The sequence below is a fragment of the Hyla sarda genome, chromosome 1 (assembly GCF_029499605.1).
Source record: "Hyla sarda isolate aHylSar1 chromosome 1, aHylSar1.hap1, whole genome shotgun sequence".
Classification (NCBI taxonomy): domain Eukaryota; kingdom Metazoa; phylum Chordata; class Amphibia; order Anura; family Hylidae; genus Hyla; species Hyla sarda.
This window is the reverse complement of record NC_079189.1, coordinates 464,963,328-464,985,851: the sequence shown is the minus strand read 5'-3', so window position 1 is coordinate 464,985,851 and position 22,524 is coordinate 464,963,328. Positions and strand designations below refer to the sequence as shown.

At 42.5% G+C, this 22,524-nt stretch overlaps 1 protein-coding gene across 3 annotated transcripts in view; it reads left to right on the top strand.

Moving 5' to 3' along the window:
- Positions 1 to 269: 269 nt before the first annotated feature.
- Positions 270 to 22,524, top strand: part of RILPL1 (Rab interacting lysosomal protein like 1) — a 33,288-nt gene continuing 11,033 nt past the window's right edge. Inside the window, exons 1-6 of one of the 3 annotated variants that reach the window (XM_056535969.1) lie at positions 270 to 747; positions 7,568 to 7,718; positions 13,040 to 13,158; positions 15,867 to 16,091; positions 17,471 to 17,643; positions 17,898 to 17,990. In XM_056535969.1, coding sequence (XP_056391944.1) covers positions 463 to 747; positions 7,568 to 7,718; positions 13,040 to 13,158; positions 15,867 to 16,091; positions 17,471 to 17,643; positions 17,898 to 17,990 — 1,046 coding nt within the window. In that variant the 5' untranslated portion in view covers positions 270 to 462. Of the gene's footprint in view, positions 748 to 3,927; positions 4,090 to 7,567; positions 7,719 to 13,039; positions 13,159 to 15,866; positions 16,092 to 17,470; positions 17,644 to 17,897; positions 17,991 to 22,524 lie in introns of those variants that run through there. The other 2 variants (XM_056535978.1, XM_056535987.1) reach the window with 2 other exon arrangements.

The following is a 22,524-nucleotide window of genomic DNA, read 5'->3' as shown; positions in this document are numbered from 1 at the left end:
AACAAGATTTTTTAGATAAAATTTATGTATGTTGAAAAAAATGTATTCTTATACACGTTACAAAGAGACATTCCCATCCCAATAGTGTCTGTACTTACTGATATATTGCTTTATGTTGTAGTAAACATTGCATTTGCTAATATAAACTATCCTATGACAAATGTAAAAGGACCTATTTGCAGCAATGTGGCCTTCTATGACCCAGCAGTGTATATTTCATTGGTCAGTGAATGGGTTAATGGAAGTGCCAGCCTGGACATGCGCAGTAGCGCCCTCTGGTGTCATGTATCCAGATGGTGTGTTGGTTGCGCTGAGTTGCTGGGTACTGGCAGTGCAGGCCGGGACAGGGACTATGTAGTGAGGACGGCTGGTAGCGGCCATACATGATCTGAGCGCTGTCTCCTGGACCTGATCGCCCTTCCCCCGGCTGTGTGGAGGGCAGGAAGGAGGAGGGGAGAAGTCATGGAGGGGATCTCAGCCCTGGAGAAGAATGTGGCCGAGCTGACAGTCATGGATGTTTATGACATCGCATCAGCCGTGGGGCAGGAGTTTGAGAGAGTCATTGACCACTATGGCTGTGAGGCCATCAGCCGGCTCATGCCCAAAGTAGTGCGGGTCCTGGAGATCCTGGAGGTCCTGGTCAGCAGGAACAACATTAACCCAGAGATGGAGGAGCTGAGGCTGGAGCTGGACAGGCTGAGGCTGGAGCGGATGGACAGGATAGAGAAGGAGAAGAAGCACCAGAAGGTGAGAAAAGCAGATGATGATGCTAGGGCTACATAACTCCTGTCTGATGTCCTCCTCACATCTACTTTCAGGAAGCTGCTCCCAAGTGGTCACATGAAGTTCCTGGTGTCAGATGCACTTCCATTACTTGTGCTTAGCATTTCTGTGGAATAGGCCAGCCCAGATCTGTCACCTGCAGCCTCTGGCTAGAGATGAGCGAACTTACAGTAAATTTGATTCGTCACGAACTTCTCGGCTCGGCAGTTGATGGCTTATCCTGCGTAAATTAGTTCAGCTTTCAGGTCCTCCGGTGGGCTGGAAAAGGTGGATATATTCCTAGGAAAGAGTCTCCTAGGACTGTATCCACCTTTTCCAGCCCACCGGAGCACCTGAAAGCTGAACTCATTTATGCAGGAAAAGTCATCAACTGCCGAGCCGAGAAGTTTGTGACGAATCAAATTTACTGTAAGTTCGCTCATCTCTACCTCCGGCCCAATTGTTTGTCACCATTATGGCCTAGACTTGTCAATAACAGTTACCAGACCATCACAACACCCTTTATAAGCATCCCATTGATTTTACAGGGATGTATACGCCACTGTTCACACGGCACGAGTATAAAAAAGAGGTAGTGTGGCCGATCTTCACCAAGCAGTACTTTAGGACAGTGGTCTTCAACCTGCGGACCTCCAGATGTTGCAAAACTACAACTCCCAGGATGCACGGACAGCCAACGGCTGTCCGTGCATGCTGGGAGTTGTAGTTTTGCAACATCTGGAGGTCCGCAGGTTGAAGACCACTGCTTTAGGAGATACGTTCAAATGGTACCTAAATGTATGCTGTGGTATAAACTTCTTTTATGGTACAGAAAAGTTTAGCATGCAAAACTTTTATATACCACAAAAATCATAGTCAATCGTACAGGAAAGAAAACATAGCCAAAAGTGACATACTTTTGACTGTTGGTACGATGGAAGTCAATGGAAAGACTTATCAAAACCTGTGCAGAGGAAAAGATGGGCAGTTGCCTATAGCAACCAATCGTATTGCTTCTTTTAATTTTCAGAAGCCCCATTAAACATTAAATGGGCACTGTCACCAACTTTATTTTTTGATATGTTGTAGTACTTATGTACTACAACATATCTCTAATATACTTTTATTATTTTTTTTTAAAATTAAAATAGTTTAATTTACATTTGGAAACCGGCCACTAGGGGTCTCCCTCCTAGTGGCCGGCTGCAGCCTGGCGTGACGTCACGCCTGAAAAAGGACCGATGCGGCCGGGCATCGGTCCTTTTTCATTCAGCCTGCGCTCGCTCCCTGCTTGTCAATCAGACAGGCAGGGAGCGAGCGCATTGGCTCCCCGGCCATTGTGACGCCCGACCGCGTGATCGACAGTAATCAGACCCGGAGTGAACACGCTCCGGGGACTGATTTTAACGGGGTGCAAGATGACGGGGGTCCCCAGCGGCGGGACCCCCGCAATCAAGCATCTTATCCCCTATCCTTTGGATAAGATGTTTAAGCGCCAGAGTACCCCTTTTAAAGAGTACCTGTCACGAAACAATGTTTTCTAAACCAGCACAGATGGTAGTCCTGAACTACTCCTAACACCCTTCCCGCCCTAAAAAAGTTTTCTAAGCTTTAAAAAGCTCTGTTTCTTACCTGTTATCTTGCTCACATAAGTACAAGCCCCGGGCTGGAGAAAGTGTGCATTCCCCAGCAGGCGATACACCACTGAAGCCTGCTAGGGGACCACTTCCGCGCTCAGGTTGTCCCAGCTGCAGTTTGAGAGTTAGGACTCATGCCAGGCCAGCATGAGTCCAAACTCTATAAAAGACTTGCGGCCGGGACATGTAGGGAGACCCCTTGTGGTCATTTTTCCAAATGAAAATACACATAGAAATAAAAAAAAAATTTTTTTAAATACATGAAATTAGAAAGTTGTTTGGAATACAATAATATACAAAATATCAAAAGTTTTTTTTAATGACAGGTACTCTTTAAAGGAAAATGGTCATCCTGTTCATCCACACTAAACCCAATACACCGGGTTATAGTGTGGGTGAACAGGAGACCGATGCGGGCTCTCTGACTAATATACATATTTTCTGTCCGGCGCCCGGTCTCTCTGAAGATCCTCTTATATCTTTGTCTAATTGTATGCTGGAGGCGGACCTGCCGGTTGAATTTGAATATTTATGGTCGCTGGTCACGCGAGCGCTTGTGCCTACTGAGTGCTCACGTGACCAGCGACCATGAATATTCAAATTCAGCTGGCGGGCCCACCTCCAGCATGCAATTCAGCAAAGATAGAAGAGGCTCTTCAGAGGGACCGGGCACCAGACAGAAGATATGTCTATAAGTCATATAAGTCAGAGACCCTGCATTGGTCTCCTGTTCACCCGCACTATAATCCGGTGTATTGGGTTTAGTGTGGGTGAACAGGCTGACAGTTTTCCTTTAAAGGGGTTCTCCAGGCTTAAACATCTTATCCCCTATCCTCCGCTCCAGTGTGACGTCACGCTCCACCCCGCAATGCAAGCCTACGGGAGGGGGCGTGATAGCTATCACGCCCCCTCCCGTAGGCTTGCATTGAGGGGCGGAGCGTGACATCACACGCCGCCCGCCCTGTAGTCGCCGGTAATCAGTCCCGGAACGAACACGCTTCGGGGACTGATTACAAACGGGGTGCCGTGTGCATGATCCCGGGGGTCCCCAGCGGCGGGACTCCCGCGATCAGGCATCTTATCCCCTATCCTTTGGATAGGGGATAAGATGTTTAAGCACCGGAGTACCCCTTTAAGCTGGTGGTTTTTCCCAATGATCTCAATAAGGAAGCCCAAGTACACTGTATTTCTTTTTATTTCACATATCTTTCTGTAAGTTCAGCAGTGGCAAATTCACAACCAATCTGCACTGTTTAGCGCTGTGGATAGTCTGCAGCATTTCGGAAATTAACCTGGGAATACATTTTTAAACTGGTGCAGGTGATAAAAACACAAATTGGGAGATTTATCAAAACCAGTCCAGAAGAAAAGTTGCTGAGTTGCCCATAGCAACCAATCAGATCCCGTCTTTCATTTTTAAAAAGGCCTGTGAAAAATGAAAGAAGCAATCTGATTGGTTGCTATGGGCAACTCAGCAACTTTTCCTCTGGACAGGTTTTCATAAGTCTCCCCCAAAATCTACACTCCCCTGTGGTTGTCATTATCGTGGGGCTCTGATCCTGCTGTGCGGCACTTGTTTTGGGGACATCACATGGTATTAGCCAATTCATGGCTGAAGGAAGACACCAGAGTGGCTGAGACAGCAATACCAATTGCCTTCCCCAAGTTTGAGTACCAGTTTATATATTCTGTAGATTTTTATTTTTTATGAATGCCCCTGTCTACTATGCTTCTACTGTAATATACTGTGTATTTTTAACACACTAATATGACCTTATTAAAACCTGTGTAGAGGATGACTTGCGCAGTTGCCCATAGCAACCTATCAGATTGCATCTTTCATTTTTTAGAATGAAAAGAAGCAATCTGATTGGTTGTTATGGGCAATCTGCACCTTTAGAATTGGTCCTCGGTGTACTGTATTCATGATGCCTACTGGGAAAAACAGAATAGTACTGTGTAATACCAGGATGTATCAGATCCTCCCAGCTCAGACTGGATCTGGTGCCCATAGCAGCCAATCAGAGCTCAGCTTTCATTTTTCAAGAGCAAGTGTGATTGGTTGCTATGGGAGACGGAGATGAACTCTCTTTTAGACTTTTTCATAATTCTCCCATAATGTGTCTAGGTTCTGTTTCTTTGTTGCAGCTTAGTCCTTAATGTGACCAATGTCAAACATAGCGACCTGAATAACAGTGATCAAGTGCCCTACGAAGCACCTTCTTTCCCAGGGATAATCCATCAATGCTCAGACTCTAAATCAAAAACATTTAACACTGTAACTGAACTCCGGAAATATGGTCGTTAGAGATGAGCCAACTTACAGTAAATTCGATTCGTCACGAACTACTCGGCTCGGCAGTTGCTGACTTTTCCTGCATAAATTAGTTCAGCCTTCAGGTGCTCCGGTGGGCTGGAAAAGGTGGATACAGTCTTAGGAGACTCTCCTAGAAAGCTGAACTAATTTATGCAGGATAAGTCATCAACTGCCGAGCCGAGAAGTCCGTGACGAATCGAATTTACTCTAAGTTCGCTCATCTCTAATGGTCGTAGATCTGGCTTAATCTCACTATACTCTACAGCACTGCACTTCCCAAAATCAAATCACAAGACCAAGGATTGTGCAAACACTCAGCAAGCAATGGGTGTTGGTAGATCTCATCTCTAAGGTCTGCAGAATTCTGAATGGAGCTCTGGATTACAAGTGTATGACCACACATGGGAATGCTGTAGACCAGTGGTCTTCAACCTGTGGACCTCCAGATGTTGCCAAACTACAACTCCCAGCATGCCCGGACAGCCATTGGCTGTCCGGGCATGCTGGGAGTTGTAGTTTTGCAACATCTGGAGGTGCACAGGTTGGAGACCACTGCTGTAGACTTTCTGCACAGGATATCTTCAGCTTTTACAGTGGCTGAGACTTTGTATATGTCAACCATGTGCTGCGTAAACTGACCTGCAGTATGGATTTAAAATCCCCAGCATGTCTGTTGTTGTGACGGATCCCCTGCAGATTTATTGCATGTTTTCCCATTTAAAGAGGTACTCCGCCCCTAAACATCTCCTATCCAAAGGATAGGGGATAAGATGTCTGATCGTAGGGGGTCCGGACGCTGGCCACCACGGCAGCCCGAAGCCTAACACAGCCGGCAATTTGTACATAAATGTTCAGAAAGCCGGAGTGATGGGCCAGAGATCGCGGAGGGTCCCAGCGGCCGGAACCCTGCGAACAGACATCTTATTCCCTATTCTTTTGGATAAGGGATAAGGTGTCTAGAGGCAGAGTACCCCTTTAACTTGAATGGATTTTGCTGCAGACCTGTATTAAGTGTCAGCTCTGGATAAGAAATACATTCACTTTTTTAACTATGTACTATGGCCCAGATTTATGAACAAAAACTGTCTGGTGTTGTCCATAGCAATGCTATGAAAATACATTAAATATATTAATCTGAACCTATATGTCTAGTAGCGGGAACTCCCATTTATTCCCAGACTCCCTGCTCCTGTACTGTATGTTTTACTGCTCACTTTTATCACCTCTTCTCTCAGGCGAGTCATCTGGTTAAAGGGGTATTCCGGGAATTTTTTTTATTTGACTATGCTACAGGAGCTGTAAAGTTAGTGTAGTTTATAATATAGTGTCTGTACCTGTGTGTGATGGTTTTCTCACAATTCTTCTGTGATTTTCACCCCAATATTTATTTTTACCAGCATACAAAATGACTGTTGTCTCAGATTTTTCCCAGCTTGCAATGCGGCCGAGACCTGACTCACTAGTCAGCTGATGACAGGGAGCCTGTCTGCTTCAATGGGTGGAGGGATCGCTTGGTGGGAGAGAGATCAATCTGCAACTAATGCAACAGTTGTAGGCACCCTGATTGAAAAACACAGGTCTTTTGTTTCAATGGGTGGAGTGGCTGATGTGTGGGAGGGAGGAAAATGGAATTGTGGGATTTGTAGTAAAAAAAAAAGTCAAACAGGAAATACAAGTTCACAGAAAGCTAGCCACAGTGTTATGGTAATCTCATGACATAGCCATTTATCCCAAAGACAAGCGCAGATCCTTCCTAAGCATGTCCATTACTGTCTGCCGGGTACGTACTAAAATCACCTTATGGTGGATAACCCCTTTAATCTTACTTGGGTTCCCCTCTCTGTATGCCCACTGTGGCTCCCCTGCTATGGGTGTCTTCTCCCCTCCCCTTCTATTTTTGTCATTAACAATTTTGTTTTAAGCAAAAAAAATCTTTCTAAACGACCGAATACTGTACTGTACTTCCGAGTGTAATTACCTATAAAACATGATGAAAAGGAATATTACAGTAGAATCTATCAGTGCCGTTTAATCACCCTTTATCCCTCCCCCTGTCTCATTTCATACCCCGTGCTACCTTATTCCCTTGTGCCAAATTATCCCCCCCTCTTACCTCCTGTGCCACATAATTTCCCCTTGACCCCCTTGTGCCATTTCATTCCCCCTTTATTACCCTCTGTGTAAATTTATCACCCCCCTCTTCATAAAGTGGCACAGGGGGATAAAGGGGAATGAAATGGCACAGGGGGGAAGAAATGGCACAGGGGATGGTAAAGAGGGGGTGATGAATTTGCACAGAGGGTAATAAAGGGGGGGGGAATGATTTGGCACAGGGGAAATAAAGTGGCACGGGGGGATCAGGGAAGGAGGAGGTAATTGATGTGGCTGGCGGATGTATAGAAGCAGGAGACCACTGTTAAAACAGCGGTCTTCTGCCTTTGTGCTGGGGCTTCTGCAGGGGGGTGTCGCAGGGGCCTGGGCTTCTTACTGGGGTATTGACTGTACCCCCTGATGGCGGCCCTGTGTACAAGGTAGGGCTGGCACATAAGTCTGGTTGTCCCCTATTGGGAGTGTTTTGTCCCCGTTGGGTGTGTCCACATCTGCATTTGGGATTTTCCCCTATTAGGAGGCTGCGAATAAATTAAGTTTTATGGGAATCTGCCGGGGAATTAAAAACTATCCGCTATTGGGAGGTGTCCGCTAAGGGAGATTTTACTGTAGAATGAAAACCTTGGTAATGACTGGTTGTTGAAGTGTAGGTGTGAGCATGGCTCTCCAGTAGTCCGCAGTAGAAGATGCAATGGATGTTTCAGTCATGGAATGTGTCAGTCATGAGGTTTTGTTCTTTCAGGAGCTTGAGCTGGTGGAGGATGTTTGGAGGGGAGAAGCACAGGACCTTCTCGGCCAAATTGCTCAACTACAGGAGGAAAACAAACAGCTACTTTCTAATCGGCCATTAATGGATGTCAATTTGACAGAGGAAGACTTTCAGAAGCATGAAGGCAAGTCCAACCTGATGCCATAAGCATTCAGAAATATGTTTCACAGCAGCCATGTCAACCAGCGGAACCTGTTGTTTGGAGCTGGCTCAATAGGAGTTAATTACTAATTGTTTTATTCTCAGACAGTGCATACTTAGACTAGATATTCTACAAATGCACCAGATTTATCACTTTGGCTTAGGCTGATTGATAAATCTGGTGCATCTATAGACTGTCTAGTGTAAGTTTACACCAGCTATTAGGCTAAGTTCACAGTGCCATTTTGCTCTGACCTGTTCAGATCATTTTATTTTTTATTGTGCCTAAGGGTCAGAGCACAACGAATACTGCCGGGTCCTGACGGATGCCAATGACTTGAATGTTGTTTGTCTTTTATGTGATATTTTCCAGGAGTTGAGCGGAGAAAAAATATTCGACATTCGACTTTTGGTAGAATTTTTTTTTTTTCAAATCAACTGGTGCCATAAAATTTAAACAGAATTGTAAATTACTTCTATTAAAAAATATTAACCCATCTTGTACTTATCAGCTGCTGTATACTACAGATATACTACAGAGAAATTTGTGAAGTTCTTTCCAGTCTGTCCACAGTGCTCTCTGCTGACACCTCTGTCCATGTCAGGAACTGTCCAGAGCAGGAGAGATTTTCTATGGGGATGTGCTTCTGCTCTGGACAGTTCCTGACACGGACAGAGGTGTCAGTAGAGAGCACTGTTGTCAGACTGAAAAAAAACTTCACAAATTTCTCTGTAGTATACAGCAGCTGTAAAGTAGTGGAAGGCTTCAGATTTTGAAATAGAAGTAATTTACAAATCTGTTCTGGCACCATTTGATTTGAAAACATTTGTTTGCCACTTGTTTCCACTGGAGTTCCCCTTTAAGTCGCACACAATTTTTGATTGGTGATAAATGTGTGATCTCTGACTGCAGGGAACCCAGTAGTCTTAGGCTGCTTTCACACTATAAAGTTGCTCCGTTTTTAAGACCCGTTATAATGTCCTGTTAGGAAAACCCTTAAAAACGGCCATTTAAAATGCCTATACGGCTGTTACAAAATCTCATTCAAGTCCATGGGATTTTGTGATTAGCTGTTATCACCGGTTAAAGCCCATTAAGAATAACAGACGTTAATTATGACGGGAGATAAATTAGTGCATGTAACGTTTTTCTCCCGTCACAAATAACGTCTGTTATTCATAATGGGTTATAACGGGTGATAACGTATAATCTCAAAATCCCATAGACTTGAAAGGATTATGTAACGGCCATATGGGATTTTGTAACGACCGGTTAACGGCCGTTTTTAAGGGTTTTCCTAACGGTACATTATAACGGGTCTTTAAAATGGAGCAACTTTATAGTGTGAAAGCAGCCTTAAAGGAGTACTCCACTAAAAAACTTTTTTTTTTTTATTCAACTGGTGCCAGAAAGTTAAACATTGTAAATTTGTAAATTTCTTCTATAAAAAAATCTTAACCCTTCCAGTACTTATCAGCTGCTGTATGATCCACAGGAAGTTCTTTTCTTTTTGAATTTCCTTTCTGTCTGACCACAGTGCTCTCTGCTGACACCTCTGTCCATGTCAGGAACTGTCCAGAGCATGATAGGTTTTCTATGGGGATTTGCTCCTACTCTGGACAGTTCCTAAAATGGACAGAGGTGTCAGCAGAGAGCACTGTGGTCAGACAGAAAGGAAATGCAAAAAGAAAAGAACTTCCTGTGGATCATACAGCAGCAGCTGAAGTACAGGAAGGATTAAGATTTTTTTATAGAAGTAATTTACAAATCTGTTTTACTTTCTGGCACCAGTTGATTTAAAAAAAAAAAAAAGTTTTCCAGTGGAGTACCCCTTTAAAAACAGCGGTCCTTGAGTGTCTCTTGTGAATGGAGCATTAGTGCACTTGCGTGACCATCACTTCGTTCACTTGGGATTTCCAAACAAGGGACACCTGTGGACCATTGGTTTTGAGATTGCTGGGATTCCTGGCCTCAGAACCCAGTGATCATATATATTTGTTGCCTATCTTTTTTTAGTGGGGAAACCTATTTAATCAAGATCGCCAAGTCCATAACAGTCTGATTTATTAAAATGACGCATAATCACTGCAATGGGAAGGATCTAAATGGAATTAATACCATATTGGTAGACCAAAAAATAGAGCAATAACCTAAGTTTTGTTTATTATTTTAGTTTTAGTCACAGGGATTCTGGCATTTTGTGGTCCTAATGTGTTAGCTATTTTTTGCAATTAAATGGATTTTCACCACCCCTGTCCTCAGATAATTCCACAGAAGTTAGGTGGGCTGTGCTTTGTAGAAATCACCTGTTTTTTTAATCCTGGATAACCCCTTTTAGGGTGCGTTCACACGCTAGTAACTAGCAGCGGATTTTCCGCTGCGGGAAATCCCCTGCGAGTTACGCTACCATTCATTTGAATAGGTCCGTGGACAGTCCCCAAATCTGACACTATTGCGGACTATTTGTGGACTCATTTAAATCAATGGTAGCTTAACTCGCAGCGGATTTCCCCCAGCGGAAAATCCGCTGTTAGTTACTAGCGTGTGAACACACCCTAATGGAACAGAGGTTCGGTGTATTTCTCCCTTAAAAGCACACTGGCATACATGGCAAAGTATAAATGGTAGCAAGTAACTGGTACTACACTTTGCATAGATATTTATAAGATATAACCAGACAGGGGTTTCCTTGCTGCACCTGTTAGCTGCCAAATTCAGCTGGTTGTCAGAAATTATGCTCATTTTGAAAGGTTGTATAAGGTGCAAAATAGTTTTTGTGAACATCACCTTTCATTATACCTCCAATAAAGAACCGGCTATTATCAAAATGCCACAATTGGATCCCTTCAAGACATACACACCAACAAAAGAGCCAATCATGTAAAATATTTCGTTTCTTGAACATATATCAAAATCTGACAGACATTTAAAATCCTAGCATAGAAATGTAAAAAAAAGGCACTGAAATGACAGGTACAGAAGAGTAGAGATGGCATGGGTGGCAGATATACATGGATTACAGGGTAAGTTATTCCATATAAAGATAGCTACTAGGTCTCCAAGAATGCATCCAAGGTACATTGGTATGACCACAAATGTAATATAGCAATAATTTACAAGACACATGCATACGAGAATGAAAATGGACCAAAAAGAGCTAGAAATATCAAGGAAAAAAGCTGAAAACCATAGAACCTCCTGCCATGTATGCTGCCCAACACATACCAGCTCCAACCCCTGGGGTTGTAAAAAAAAATCTAGGTGACACATTCCCTTTAAATATAGCACATCTTCTTGCAGACATTAATGTGTTCCAGACAGGAATACCTCTCATGTCCATTTATTCCCTTAGAATAGAACAGCTAGAGCTGGAAATAGTGAAGCCTTTCCTGCTAATAGGGAAGACAGATGAGTCAGTGGGATTGGCTGGAGTCCTACCGCAGGGATAGAAGTCTAAAAGAGTGGAACATAACAGTGGAAATGATCACACCTGATAAATAATCTGTATCACATAATTTCATGTCTGTGCTCAGTTATCAGAGAGTATAAGAAGAGCTTTCTTTCCCCATGTGTCCTTACAACAGCAGCGCAGGTTCCTTTGCCCTGGCAGCTAAGTTTTATCATAAGGACGCTAAAGTATAGGGCTCAAGAGGGGTAGCTGTCGGCTGAAAGACTCCTAACCACCAATTAGATCTGTTCCATTTATATTTCTTTTATCTGTAAGTATTGTAGAGAAGGAAGACTTCAGAAGTGAAATATACTTTTTATATTTTTTTTTTGTAAATGTGCACTATGTTGGGGTGCAGGATAGATAAATTACAAGGCTATTATCCCAGCCACCACCATTGTACCTAGAAATGTGTCTATAAAAATCTTGTTCAGAAAATGTAAAAGAATGAATCAGGAACTTTAATATCTATTCGACCATTGTGACAACCTGCTGTGTGCTAACCTGTCAGCAAGATGTTTCCGGAGCTCTTAGCCCTGCTAATTCCATTCATAGGTACTTTACTTTCTTCTTGGCATATGTACTTAAAATGGAATGAATAAATTACATTTGCTGTACATTCCGAGTTTTCTAAACCATTTATGCCCACTAATAAGAGTACAATTTCTAAACATTTTCTTTTCTACATAGAATATGTCCATAAATACCGTGTTTCTCCGAAAATAAACCCTACCCCGAAACTAAGCCCTATCAGGGTGGACTGAAATATAAGCCCTACCCCGAAAATAAGACCTAGGCCAGGGGTAATCAACTGGCGGACCGCAGTCTAGATCCGGACCATGGCCGCAAGTAATGCCCGCAGACCCACCCCCAGCTGTAGCAGTGTGGAGGATGGGGGGGTTGTAGCAGTGGGGAGGATGGGGGGCTGTGGGAGGATGGGGGGCTGTAGCAGTGTGGAAGATGGGGGGGGGGGTGTGCGGCATCCTCCACACTGCTATAGCCCCTATCCTCCCACAGCCCCCCATCCTCCACACTGCTACAGCCCCCCATCCTCCTCACTGCTACAGCCCCCCATCCTCCACACTGTTACAGCCCCCCATCCCCCCACAGCCCCCTATCCTTTACACTCCTGCAGCCCCCCATAAATAAAGCCCTACCCTGAAAATAAGCCCTAGTGTGTTTTTTTTGTTTTGTTTTTTTTGGGACTAAAATTAATATAAGACCCTGTCTTATTTTTGGAGAAACACGGTATGTACATTTTCTATGGGTAAATTATATTTGGTCGGTTCTCTTACACGTCACAGTGGAATAGCAGAAATTATTGGTGGGAAAATACAGACTTGCTATAGTTTACTTTAGAAAGCCCAAATTATCCATTGGCGCTCAGCTGCACCATACACAGCAAAAGTAAAAGATCTCCATTTAAAAACGAATTTGCCTGACTGTGAGGGGAAGCAATGGGGTAGCCACACATTTTTACTGCAGTGGCCACGACAGGGCAAATGTAGCATCACATTGCAGCTTTATAGTGGCTATCCATGGATTTGCCAGAGCTCTTGTTGAGCTCTCAGTTCTGGCACATAAAAGTGACCCCTCTATGGTGTCCGTTTGCTTTAATAGTGAATATAGACAGGAGTTTTGGTCTTGAAACAACCTCATAATTACCCCATAACAACCCCATAATTTCTTTTAACATAGTAGTGGTAGGTTTATAGTATGACAACATTATTCTATGGCCTACAGTCAAACAATATAACAGTTCTAGGAGTACTTTCTGGGTACATCCTCTAGAGATTTGGCATGGTATGAGCATTGCAGAACTGTCTACTTTTACTATTGTCTTTGACAATTCCAGGCATGTCAGAAAGAGAAAGACAAGTGATGAAAAAGCTGAAGGAAGTGGTGGACAAGCAAAGAGATGAAATAAGAGCCAAAGACCGAGAACTTGTTCTAAAGAATGAAGATGTAGAAGCGGTGAGTATTGGGAGAAGTCTTAGTTCATTTTCTAGGTTTCTGTTTATGAAGGAAATTGTAACTTGTTACCTATGTAAACCTTTGGAATTTAGGCAAGTCTTAAAAATATATAATATAAAATAGGAACAGGAAAATTCGTGCACAATCAATGTAAATCCATAGATATAAGTTAATATAAAAAATTCATCTCAATTTACAGCATGTAATAATTGATAAAAATAAATATAAAAGCAGGATAAAAAAGTATATAAAGGGAGAGTTGGGTCCGGTAAATAAATTAAGGTGTATATATATGTATTAAATCTATATGTACATACAGAAGATAGGATAAGTGTACAGAAGTAACTAAGAATAAAGTGCAAGTGCTAAAAAACTGTAAACACTTCTTACATAGTGAAAAATATATCACACAGTGAATAACTAAGCAAAGTGCAACGTGCTAGGAAAGCAGTGGTGTTAAAGCAATATAACATGTGACGTGTAAAATGCAGGAACAGAAGTGCACAATGGGAATAACAGTTAGATGAAATAGAAGGCAGAAGACATATAGATACCGGACTGGACCCTACACCTGCTATGAGTCTCCAACGCGTTCCGCCCGCAACCGGGCTTTCTCGAGGAGTGCACTTCTGTTCCTGCATTTTACACGTCACATGTTATATTGCTTTAACACCACTGCTTTCCTAGCGCGTTGCACTTTGCTTAGTTATTCACTGTGTGATATATTTTTTCACTATGTAAGAAGTGTTTACAGTTTTTTAGCACTTGCACTTTATTCTTAGTTCCTTCTGTACACTTATCCTATCTTCTGTATGTACATATAGATTTAATACATATATATACACCTTAATTTATTTACCGGACCCAACTCTCCCTTTATATACTTTTTTATCCTGCTTTTATATTTATTTTTATCAATTATTACATGCTGTAAATTGAGATGAATTTTTTATATTAACTTATATCTATGGATTTACATTGATTGTGCACGAATTTTCCTGTTCCTATTTTATATTATATATTTTTAATTTATGTTTTGGTACCTAATAAAATTTATATATATATTTTTATACTGTTTATACTTCATTATTGGGGCACAAGGTTTACGCTCTTTCGTAGCGTATTGTAGGTTTACATATTTGGTCTTCTGTCTTTTTAGACCCCTTTTCTACTTATTTAGAGGAGCCATCTTTTGGACTCTTTTTTTAGGTTGAAGTCTTAAAAATATACAGACAGACCCATTGTATGATCATAAAGCTTTTAATTCTGTCTGTTCCTGTTAGGTCTGAATGAATTGGCCTAGAAAAGAGTAGTGAATTTATTTTACTATTTCTAACTAAATGCACTTGGTCTCCCATTATTACTAGTAAATGACTTATTTATTTATTAATTATTTGATCACGAATAATGACTGCATGAGAGACATAACATCAGACTTCTGGACTCTGATGCAGAATCTGTTATAGATGCCCCCCCCTTACTGCCACATGTATTATATGGGTCTCCTTTAAGGGGTGCTCCGCCCCTAGGGGGTAAGATGTCAGATCGCGGGGTCCCGCCGCTGGGGACCCCAGGGATCTCCACTGCAGCACCGCGCTATCATTACTGCACAGAGCAAACTCTCTCGTTATGTGCGTAATGACCGGCGCTACAGGGGCCAGAGCATGGTGATGTCACGTCCCGCCCCCTCAATACAAGTCTATGGGAGGGGGTGTGATGGCCACCACGCCCCCTCCCATAGACTTGTATTGCGGGGGCGGGCCATGATGTCACAATGCTCCGGCCCCTGTATTGCTGGTCATTACACACAGAGTGAGTTTGCTCTGTGCAGTAATGATAGCGGGGTGCTGCAGCGGAGATCTGACATCTTATCCCCTATCCTTTGGATAGGGGATAAGATGCTAGGGGCAGAGTACCCCTTTAAGGGTACCAGGACCATTGCCCATATGGAAAGTCTGCATTCCTTATTGTTGTTTTCTTTTATGCCCACTGTACATCCTTTTGGTGGCAATTAGAGATGAGCGAACTTACAGTAAATTCGATTCGTCACGAACTTCTCGGCTCGGCAGAAGTTTGTGACTTTTCCTGCATAAATTAGTTCAGCTTTCAGGTGCTCCGGTGGGCTGGAAAAGGTGGATACAGTCCTAGGAGACTCTTTCCTAGGAATGTATCCACCTTTTCCAGCCCACCGGAGCACCTGAAAGCTGAACTAATTTATGCAGGATAAGTAATCAACTGCCGAGCCGAGAAGTTCGTGACGAATCAAATTTACTGTAAGTTCGCTCATCTCTAGTGGCAATGAGGAGGGCTTTTATATATAGATGAGGCCATGTTATACGTGATATACTTATGTTAACATGTAAGCTTATTTGCATATACAATGGCATATGTCTGTAAGCTCTTTCACAGGAAAGCCTTTCACGCTCTTCCTGGTCTGGTAAACGTCAGAGTGAATGGTGTGCTACCAGCATGTCATCAGTGTACTTAGGTGGTGACCGCAAATGTACTTTAATTTTGCCTGTTTTCTTAGTATAAGAAAATGAACAAACTTAGAGTTTGTTTATGCCTGCGTTACTTCTTTCCTTCAGGTCTCTGATAAAGAATATCCAAGGATACTGCTACCTGATGGAATTAAATATAAACTAATTGTAATTTTATCAAAAATATAGATTATACAGATGTAATATGTCTTTTTGGACAAACTCTAGTTACAACAGCAGCAGAATCGCCTGATGAAGATTAACCATGACCTGCGACATCGCATTAATGTGGTAGAGGCACAAGGAAAATCGCTCATTGAGCAGAAAGTAGAGCTGGAGGCATATCTGCAAGCCAAGGAGCAGGAGTCTGGTAATATGAGAATGGAGATTGCAAAACTGAGGGACAGGTTGAAAGGAGAGCCAGTACAAAATGGTGAAGAGAAAAAGGAGAAGGTAAGAGAGCCCAAAGACTACTACAGCGTTCTAGTCCCTGGAGACTTTTCTTCAACTGCATTGCTACAATATTTCTTAAGTGGAAACCTGTCGTTAGATTTTTGCCATTCCTATAGTGTTCCTAGGAAGACCTTTTGTATGTGTATGCCTGTTTGTCCCCAGTAAGGCAGCATACCTATATAAAATATACTGTATTTTCGCCATATAAGACGCTCCGGCATATAAGACGCACCCAATTTTAAAGGAGGAAAATCTAGAAAAAAAAGATTCTGAACCAAATACAATGTAAAGTATAGGACAGTGATCTTCAACCTGCGAACCTCCAGATGTTGCAAAACTGCAACTCCCAGCATGCCCGGACAGCCGTTGGCTGTCCGGGCATGCCAGGAGTTGTAGTTTTGCAACATCTGGAGGTCCGCAGGTTGAAGACCACTGGTATAGGAGGTAATACTCACGTGTCCCCGCCGCTTTTGACCCGTTACCGCTGCCCTGGATGTCGCCCTCCGTCGCTGTCGCCGCATCCCCGGGGTGTCACCGTCGCTCCGGAACGTCTCTGCTGCCCGGTATCCTCGTTCTCCGTCGCTGCCATCTCGTCGCTACGCACGCCTCTCCTATTGGATGACGGGACGGCGTGCACGACGACGTGATGACGACGAAGGAGAGCACCGGCCATGCAGGGGATCCCGGCACGGAGCAGACACCGAGGAGGCAGGTAAGGTCCCTCCCGGTGTCCTGTAAGCTCTACGGGACGCCGCAATTTCACTGCAGCGGTCCAGAACAGCCCGACTGAGTAGCTGGGTTAGTGTCACTTTCGCTTCAGACGCGGCGGTTAGCTTTGATCGCCGCGTCTAAAGGGTTAATACAGGGCATCACCGTGATCGGTGATGTCCTGTATTAGCCGTGGGTCCCCGGCCGTTGATGGCCGCAGGGACTGCCGCGATAGGACAGGTTTTAATGTATATTTGCTGTATAAGACGCACCAACTTCCCCCCCCCCCCCCCCCCAGAAGAAAAAGTGCGTCTTACACCACGAAAAATACGGTAATTATATAATCTCCCTTATCTAAATGAGGCCAGAAGGTGTCTATTGAGTGTATACCCAGCTAGAAAGTGTTCAGTGTTCTCAGTGGGTTACAGCCACTTTTTCCGTGACTGACATTAATGAGGCTTCTTGCATCCAGGCTTCTCTAAGTCTCAAGTGAGAATGAATCATTTTTTTATGAAGGTTTATTACCCCTTTAAGGTGAGACACAAATCAGAAATCGGTACTGTGATCTTGAACATAAGGCGAACATCTCCAAGAAAAGCTGAACTAAAGTCGTGCCAATCCAGTGAATTATTGGATGGCATAAACCTCAGTGTGTTTTGCTCTTTTTGTAGACTGAAGCCATAAATGAAGAATGTATTTTTGACCCCGAGAAACTATCTATGGACCTTAAAGACTCCAATCGGCCTAGGTTTACATTGCAAGAACTGAGAGACGTCTTGCATGAAAGAAATGAATTAAAATCCAAAGTCTTTATGCTGCAGGAGGAACTTGCCTATTACAAAAGGTATTTTAAAGTAAGGGGATTAATCACTGAATTCTGTGCATAGGATGTTATAGGACCAAAAGAGTGAAGGTCTACATGTGTGTTTTAATTTTCATTAATATTGTCACTTCTTTTTATATTTTTATGGCAACCCCTGTTATGTATAATTTTTTTAATCCCCAGACAACCCCTGTAAGTGCAGGGTATGCATTCTATTGTCACATACTGTTATTACTCTAACGTGATGTGGTCCCTTTTATTTTTTTCTTCTTCAGCGAGGAAACAGAGGAGGAAAACAAGGTTCCACAATCATCCCCAGTAATTAACCCCAGACCTCCCAACCCACAGGAGTCTGGTATCAAAAGGCTGTAAGTGTTTTAATAAATATTTTGTTCTTTATATATGTTTTGTTGTTTCTGTTAGAAAAATTTGTAAACAGAATATTAATAAATTGAGATATACAAATTACATTTTTTCTAAAGATGAATTTAAAAAAATGATAAATATTTGCTTAGTCGGTTAAAAAAAAAATTTATAAACATTTTAAACCAATGTGCTGCTTTAAAAAAATTAAGTTTAAATTTAAAGAAAGTGATACTTATCTACCCCGGTCCTCTGTAGCTAATTTCTCCCTGCTTATGAGAAGGAAGGTTAGAGCAGAACCTGGCCCGCTCAATCAATCACTGGCTGCAGCGGTATCACATCCTGGCCGGTGATTGGCTGAGCAAGAAGGTCTTACTACGATTTCTTATCTCTGGTGCAAGAAGAAGAACTAGTAAGCAGTGGGGGACTGGAAGGAGCAGCAGCACTTTTCTTTTTTTCATTTGTATTGCAGCCCCAGCAAAATGTAATTTATTTTTTTTTAACACTGGGATAAACCTTTAATGTGCACTAATTGTGTCAGTTTTAAAAGTTATGTTTGGTCATCGTAGCCTCGCTGCAAAGTATAGCATGTTGTATGAAAAGTACAGGGGGAATTTATCATTAAATTACACTGTGTATTTTGCAGTAAACTGCTAAAATTTGTGACTTTGAGACTCGAGATGTATGCGGTCTATGCTGACTTTTAATAGGGACTAAATTATGAGCTACATTTATTAAATTAATTTTATTAAAAGTTTTATGACACAAATTTCACATTCTAAGGCCACAGAGGGGGTGGTTTTCTTTCAATCTTAAGAGATTGGCTGTGCTCTGAACATTCCCCCCCCCCCCCCAGAAAATATTAAAATTATAAAGTAGGTGACCTACTGTTACCTGTTAGATTACTTCTACCCTGGTGAGCATATTACTGTTGCTCCGCCCCCTTGATCAGTGCTCCCTCCTTGTATTGATCAGTGGGAAGGATGTGACTGTTGTGTCGCTTAGCATCTTCCATAGATGCTACATGCTACATGCTAGGAACTAGCATGTAGCATGCTAGGAACTAGTGTGCTTTGGAGTGACACTGTATGGCCACATGCCAGCATGTTATAAATAGAATCACAACACAGATGGAGAAATCATTAAAGAGCATTTTTTTCCCGTCATTTCAGCAGAATCAGAGAACAGGGCTCCATAACGGAGCTCTGACACCTGATGTGAACAGAACCTAACAGTATGTTACCTACTTAAGTTAAATAAAAAATTATGGAGCCCCGTTCGCTGACAAAAAAAAAAAGTTTATATATGCAACAGAAAATCCTAACCTTCCCCCTCACTGTGCAGAAACCTTCTTGAATAATGTATGTATATTTCTTCGTCATTGTAAGTTGTACGCTAAAAGAAGGTTCCCCAAGAAGGTTTAAATACTAAGACTTGTAGTTCAATGGTGACATCAGAAGGGAGTGATAACTAAACTGTCCTTCTACTTTAGTTGAAATGGCAGTATAGCTGGTAGCGTAGGATATAACTTTGTGTTCTTTGTTGTACTCTCGCACTGACAGTATTTGGTGGCCACAGATCCCTTCATTTTTTAGCCTAACTATTAGATTTTGCAGTCTTACATTGTTATGGTTATAGTACAAAAGTTATGGTTTTAGTACATTCATCCCGGATTGCTTGTAAATTGAATAATTTTGATAGTAGGTGTAAATCTCATATTTGAGTGTTGCTTTGAAGTTAAGTGGCATATTTATACTCTGGTCCCTGGATATCTTTGTACTTATATGGTTGCTCAAGTTGTTATCGTTATTGCCTTGCAGCCCCGGGTTCCTGGATTTAAATCCAACCTGGGCAACATCTGCTGGTACTTGTATTTAATCTCCATGTTTGCATGGGATTCTGCATACTCGGATTTCCCCCCACTCTCCAAAACTGAGGTTAGATTGTGAGCCCCAATGAGGATATGTCAGATTTCATAATCTCTGTTCAACTCTGCAGAATATATTGGTGTTATATACCTGAATACAATCATAGATACAGTAAATATAGGCCATTATTAAAGAATAATGTTAAGGCTCTTGTGTATACCTTTTGTGGGTTGTCTGCCATCTTGATTCCTTCTTCCTATTTGATATGGGTCTCCTAATACTGCCTACATTTCCCATAATGCATCTGACTTTGTGGAGATTGAGGATCTAGAGCAGTGGTCTCCAACCTGCAGACCTCCAGATGTTGCAAAACTACAATTCCCAGCATGCCCAGGCAGCCAACGACTGTCCAGGCATGCTGGGAGTTGTAGTTTTGCAACATCTGGAGGTCCGCAGGTTGAAGACCACTGGTCTAGAGTCTCATTCCTTTACTTGCTCGGAGTCCTAGCTAGGTGCAGTAGGTGATAAAACAGTGACATAGAACTTCTGTGCCCTAACTCACACTATAGTTAATAAGTGTACCTTTATGTGGTACCTTCAGCTTGTCCCCTTGTTGTAGGTTACACCCTGTCAGCTCTTACAAGCAAGAAGCAGGGTAGAGCAGTGTCAAACTGCATCACCAAGAAATATACTGTCGGTTCTGTGCACATAAAAGTTGTATAACTGGAGCTAATCTTTATAGGGGCTCACCTTCTATATCACTGCACTCATGGTCTATAGATATATAACCAAGAAATTACATATTTGGCTGCACTTTTTAGATTGAGGGACAAACAAAGGACCAAGTAGGGTGGAGCTTGGTGGGGAGGGGTCTGAGAGCTGACAGGTGATTATCTAAACATGTAGTTCACAAGAAGTTAGCCACACAGAAAAAACTGACATTCTGCCTACACATTAGACCATGTAAATTTTGGCTGTCATGCTAGTGGTCACGTGATCCAGCTGTAGTAATGAAATACAGCTAAACTGGGATTAAACAAATTGCACTGCAAGAATATTGCTGCTAACTTAGCATTATAGCCCAGATTTATCAAAGAATGTCTGCAGTAGAGCTATTTTCCCACGTTTATTTGTGTGGTAGGTTTGACTAGCGTGTATCTTATTTATCAAGAAGGTGCAGCAGGATGATCAATTTTGTGCAGCTCTGCTGTGGTGGGAAAAGCTCTAAAAGCATTTCTGGAGCATTTCTTTAAAGGGGTTGTGCGCTGCCCTAATTTTCGGAGGTCCGCTCACAGCGTACAGAAGTTGATTACTCCGAACGGTGTGTGCGGGCTTCCGTGTTCGCGCCCGCCGGGCGTGTCGTCACGCCCGGCCCCTTGCCCGCCCCCTCGTGACGTCTCGCCCGCCCCCTCTACCAAAGTCTATGGGAAGGGGGCGTGACAGCGGTCGCGCCCCCTTCCCATAGACCTTCGTTGAGGGGGCGGGCGAGACGTCGCGAGGGGCCGGGCATGACGTCACGCCCGGCGGCTGCGAACACGAAAGCCCGCACACAGTGTTCGGAGTAACAAACTTCCGGACGCTGTGAGCGGAGCTCCGAAAGTCAGGGCAGCGCACAACCCCGTTAAAGAAGAAGTAAATTACATAAGAACAGAGTAATAGTGAAGCGTTGTTACTAAACAAAAAATAATTCTTATTAATTAATTTATATATTGAAAGAACACATGCCCTACAGAGAAAAGCAGACACATTGGGGGGGGGGGGGGGGTGGAGGGGGGGAATAGTGCAGTGTATATATTTATTCTTATTATTTTACTTACCTTATTTCCCTAAATGATATTGTAAACCACTGAAAGTAACAATCTTTAAAGTCGGGGATATGTCAAGTTCTTTTCATTTTTTGTAGCGATGAGTTCCACACAGTATACAGTTTTTTGCTTGTTTTCTCATCATGGGTTATCTATGTCCTCTCTGTGATCGAATTCTCCAGGTAACAAGGCCTTCCATTATGGTTTCCATAATCAATGAGCATGTACTGAAACTGCATGATCCTGATGTGTCTCATCAGTGTGTCATCCTTATGTTGTGTCCTTTTTAACACTTTTACACAGCTGTTTGTAAAAGTGTTATTCATTTACCACATTTAATAACCATGTGGGTCCCAAAGGTGGCATTCACATATAGGATAGAGAAGGATTTAATTACTAGACATGAAAATGTAAAGTTTTCAGCAGCCTAAATTGCATTATTGTGGATCACACAGTATATGCAGGATGCAACCCATGACCTAAGACAAGAAAACGTCTGCTTTCAATGCACTGTAGGCTTAGCAGGTGTCTATAGATTTCAGGCCAAAATAGAACATCTAAGTTTATAGGAAATGGATATTTAACTCATTATCCATTGGTCACATATGTGCAATATCTGCGTCATAGAATGCAGTTATGCTTAGCCAAGGTGACAGGGATTAAGAATGTTTATAGGGGTGCACTTGTATGTTGGATACTTCTACAGATAAACTACATTTTATATATAAAAAAAGCCTTGATGTCCAACATTTTGTTAAATAAGGTAGATACAGTATAATAAAATCTTCCCAACTAGAGGCCTTGTATAGAGACCTTTTAAAAGCGCAACTGTCATGAAATTTTGGTGCAATAACCTGCACACAGCC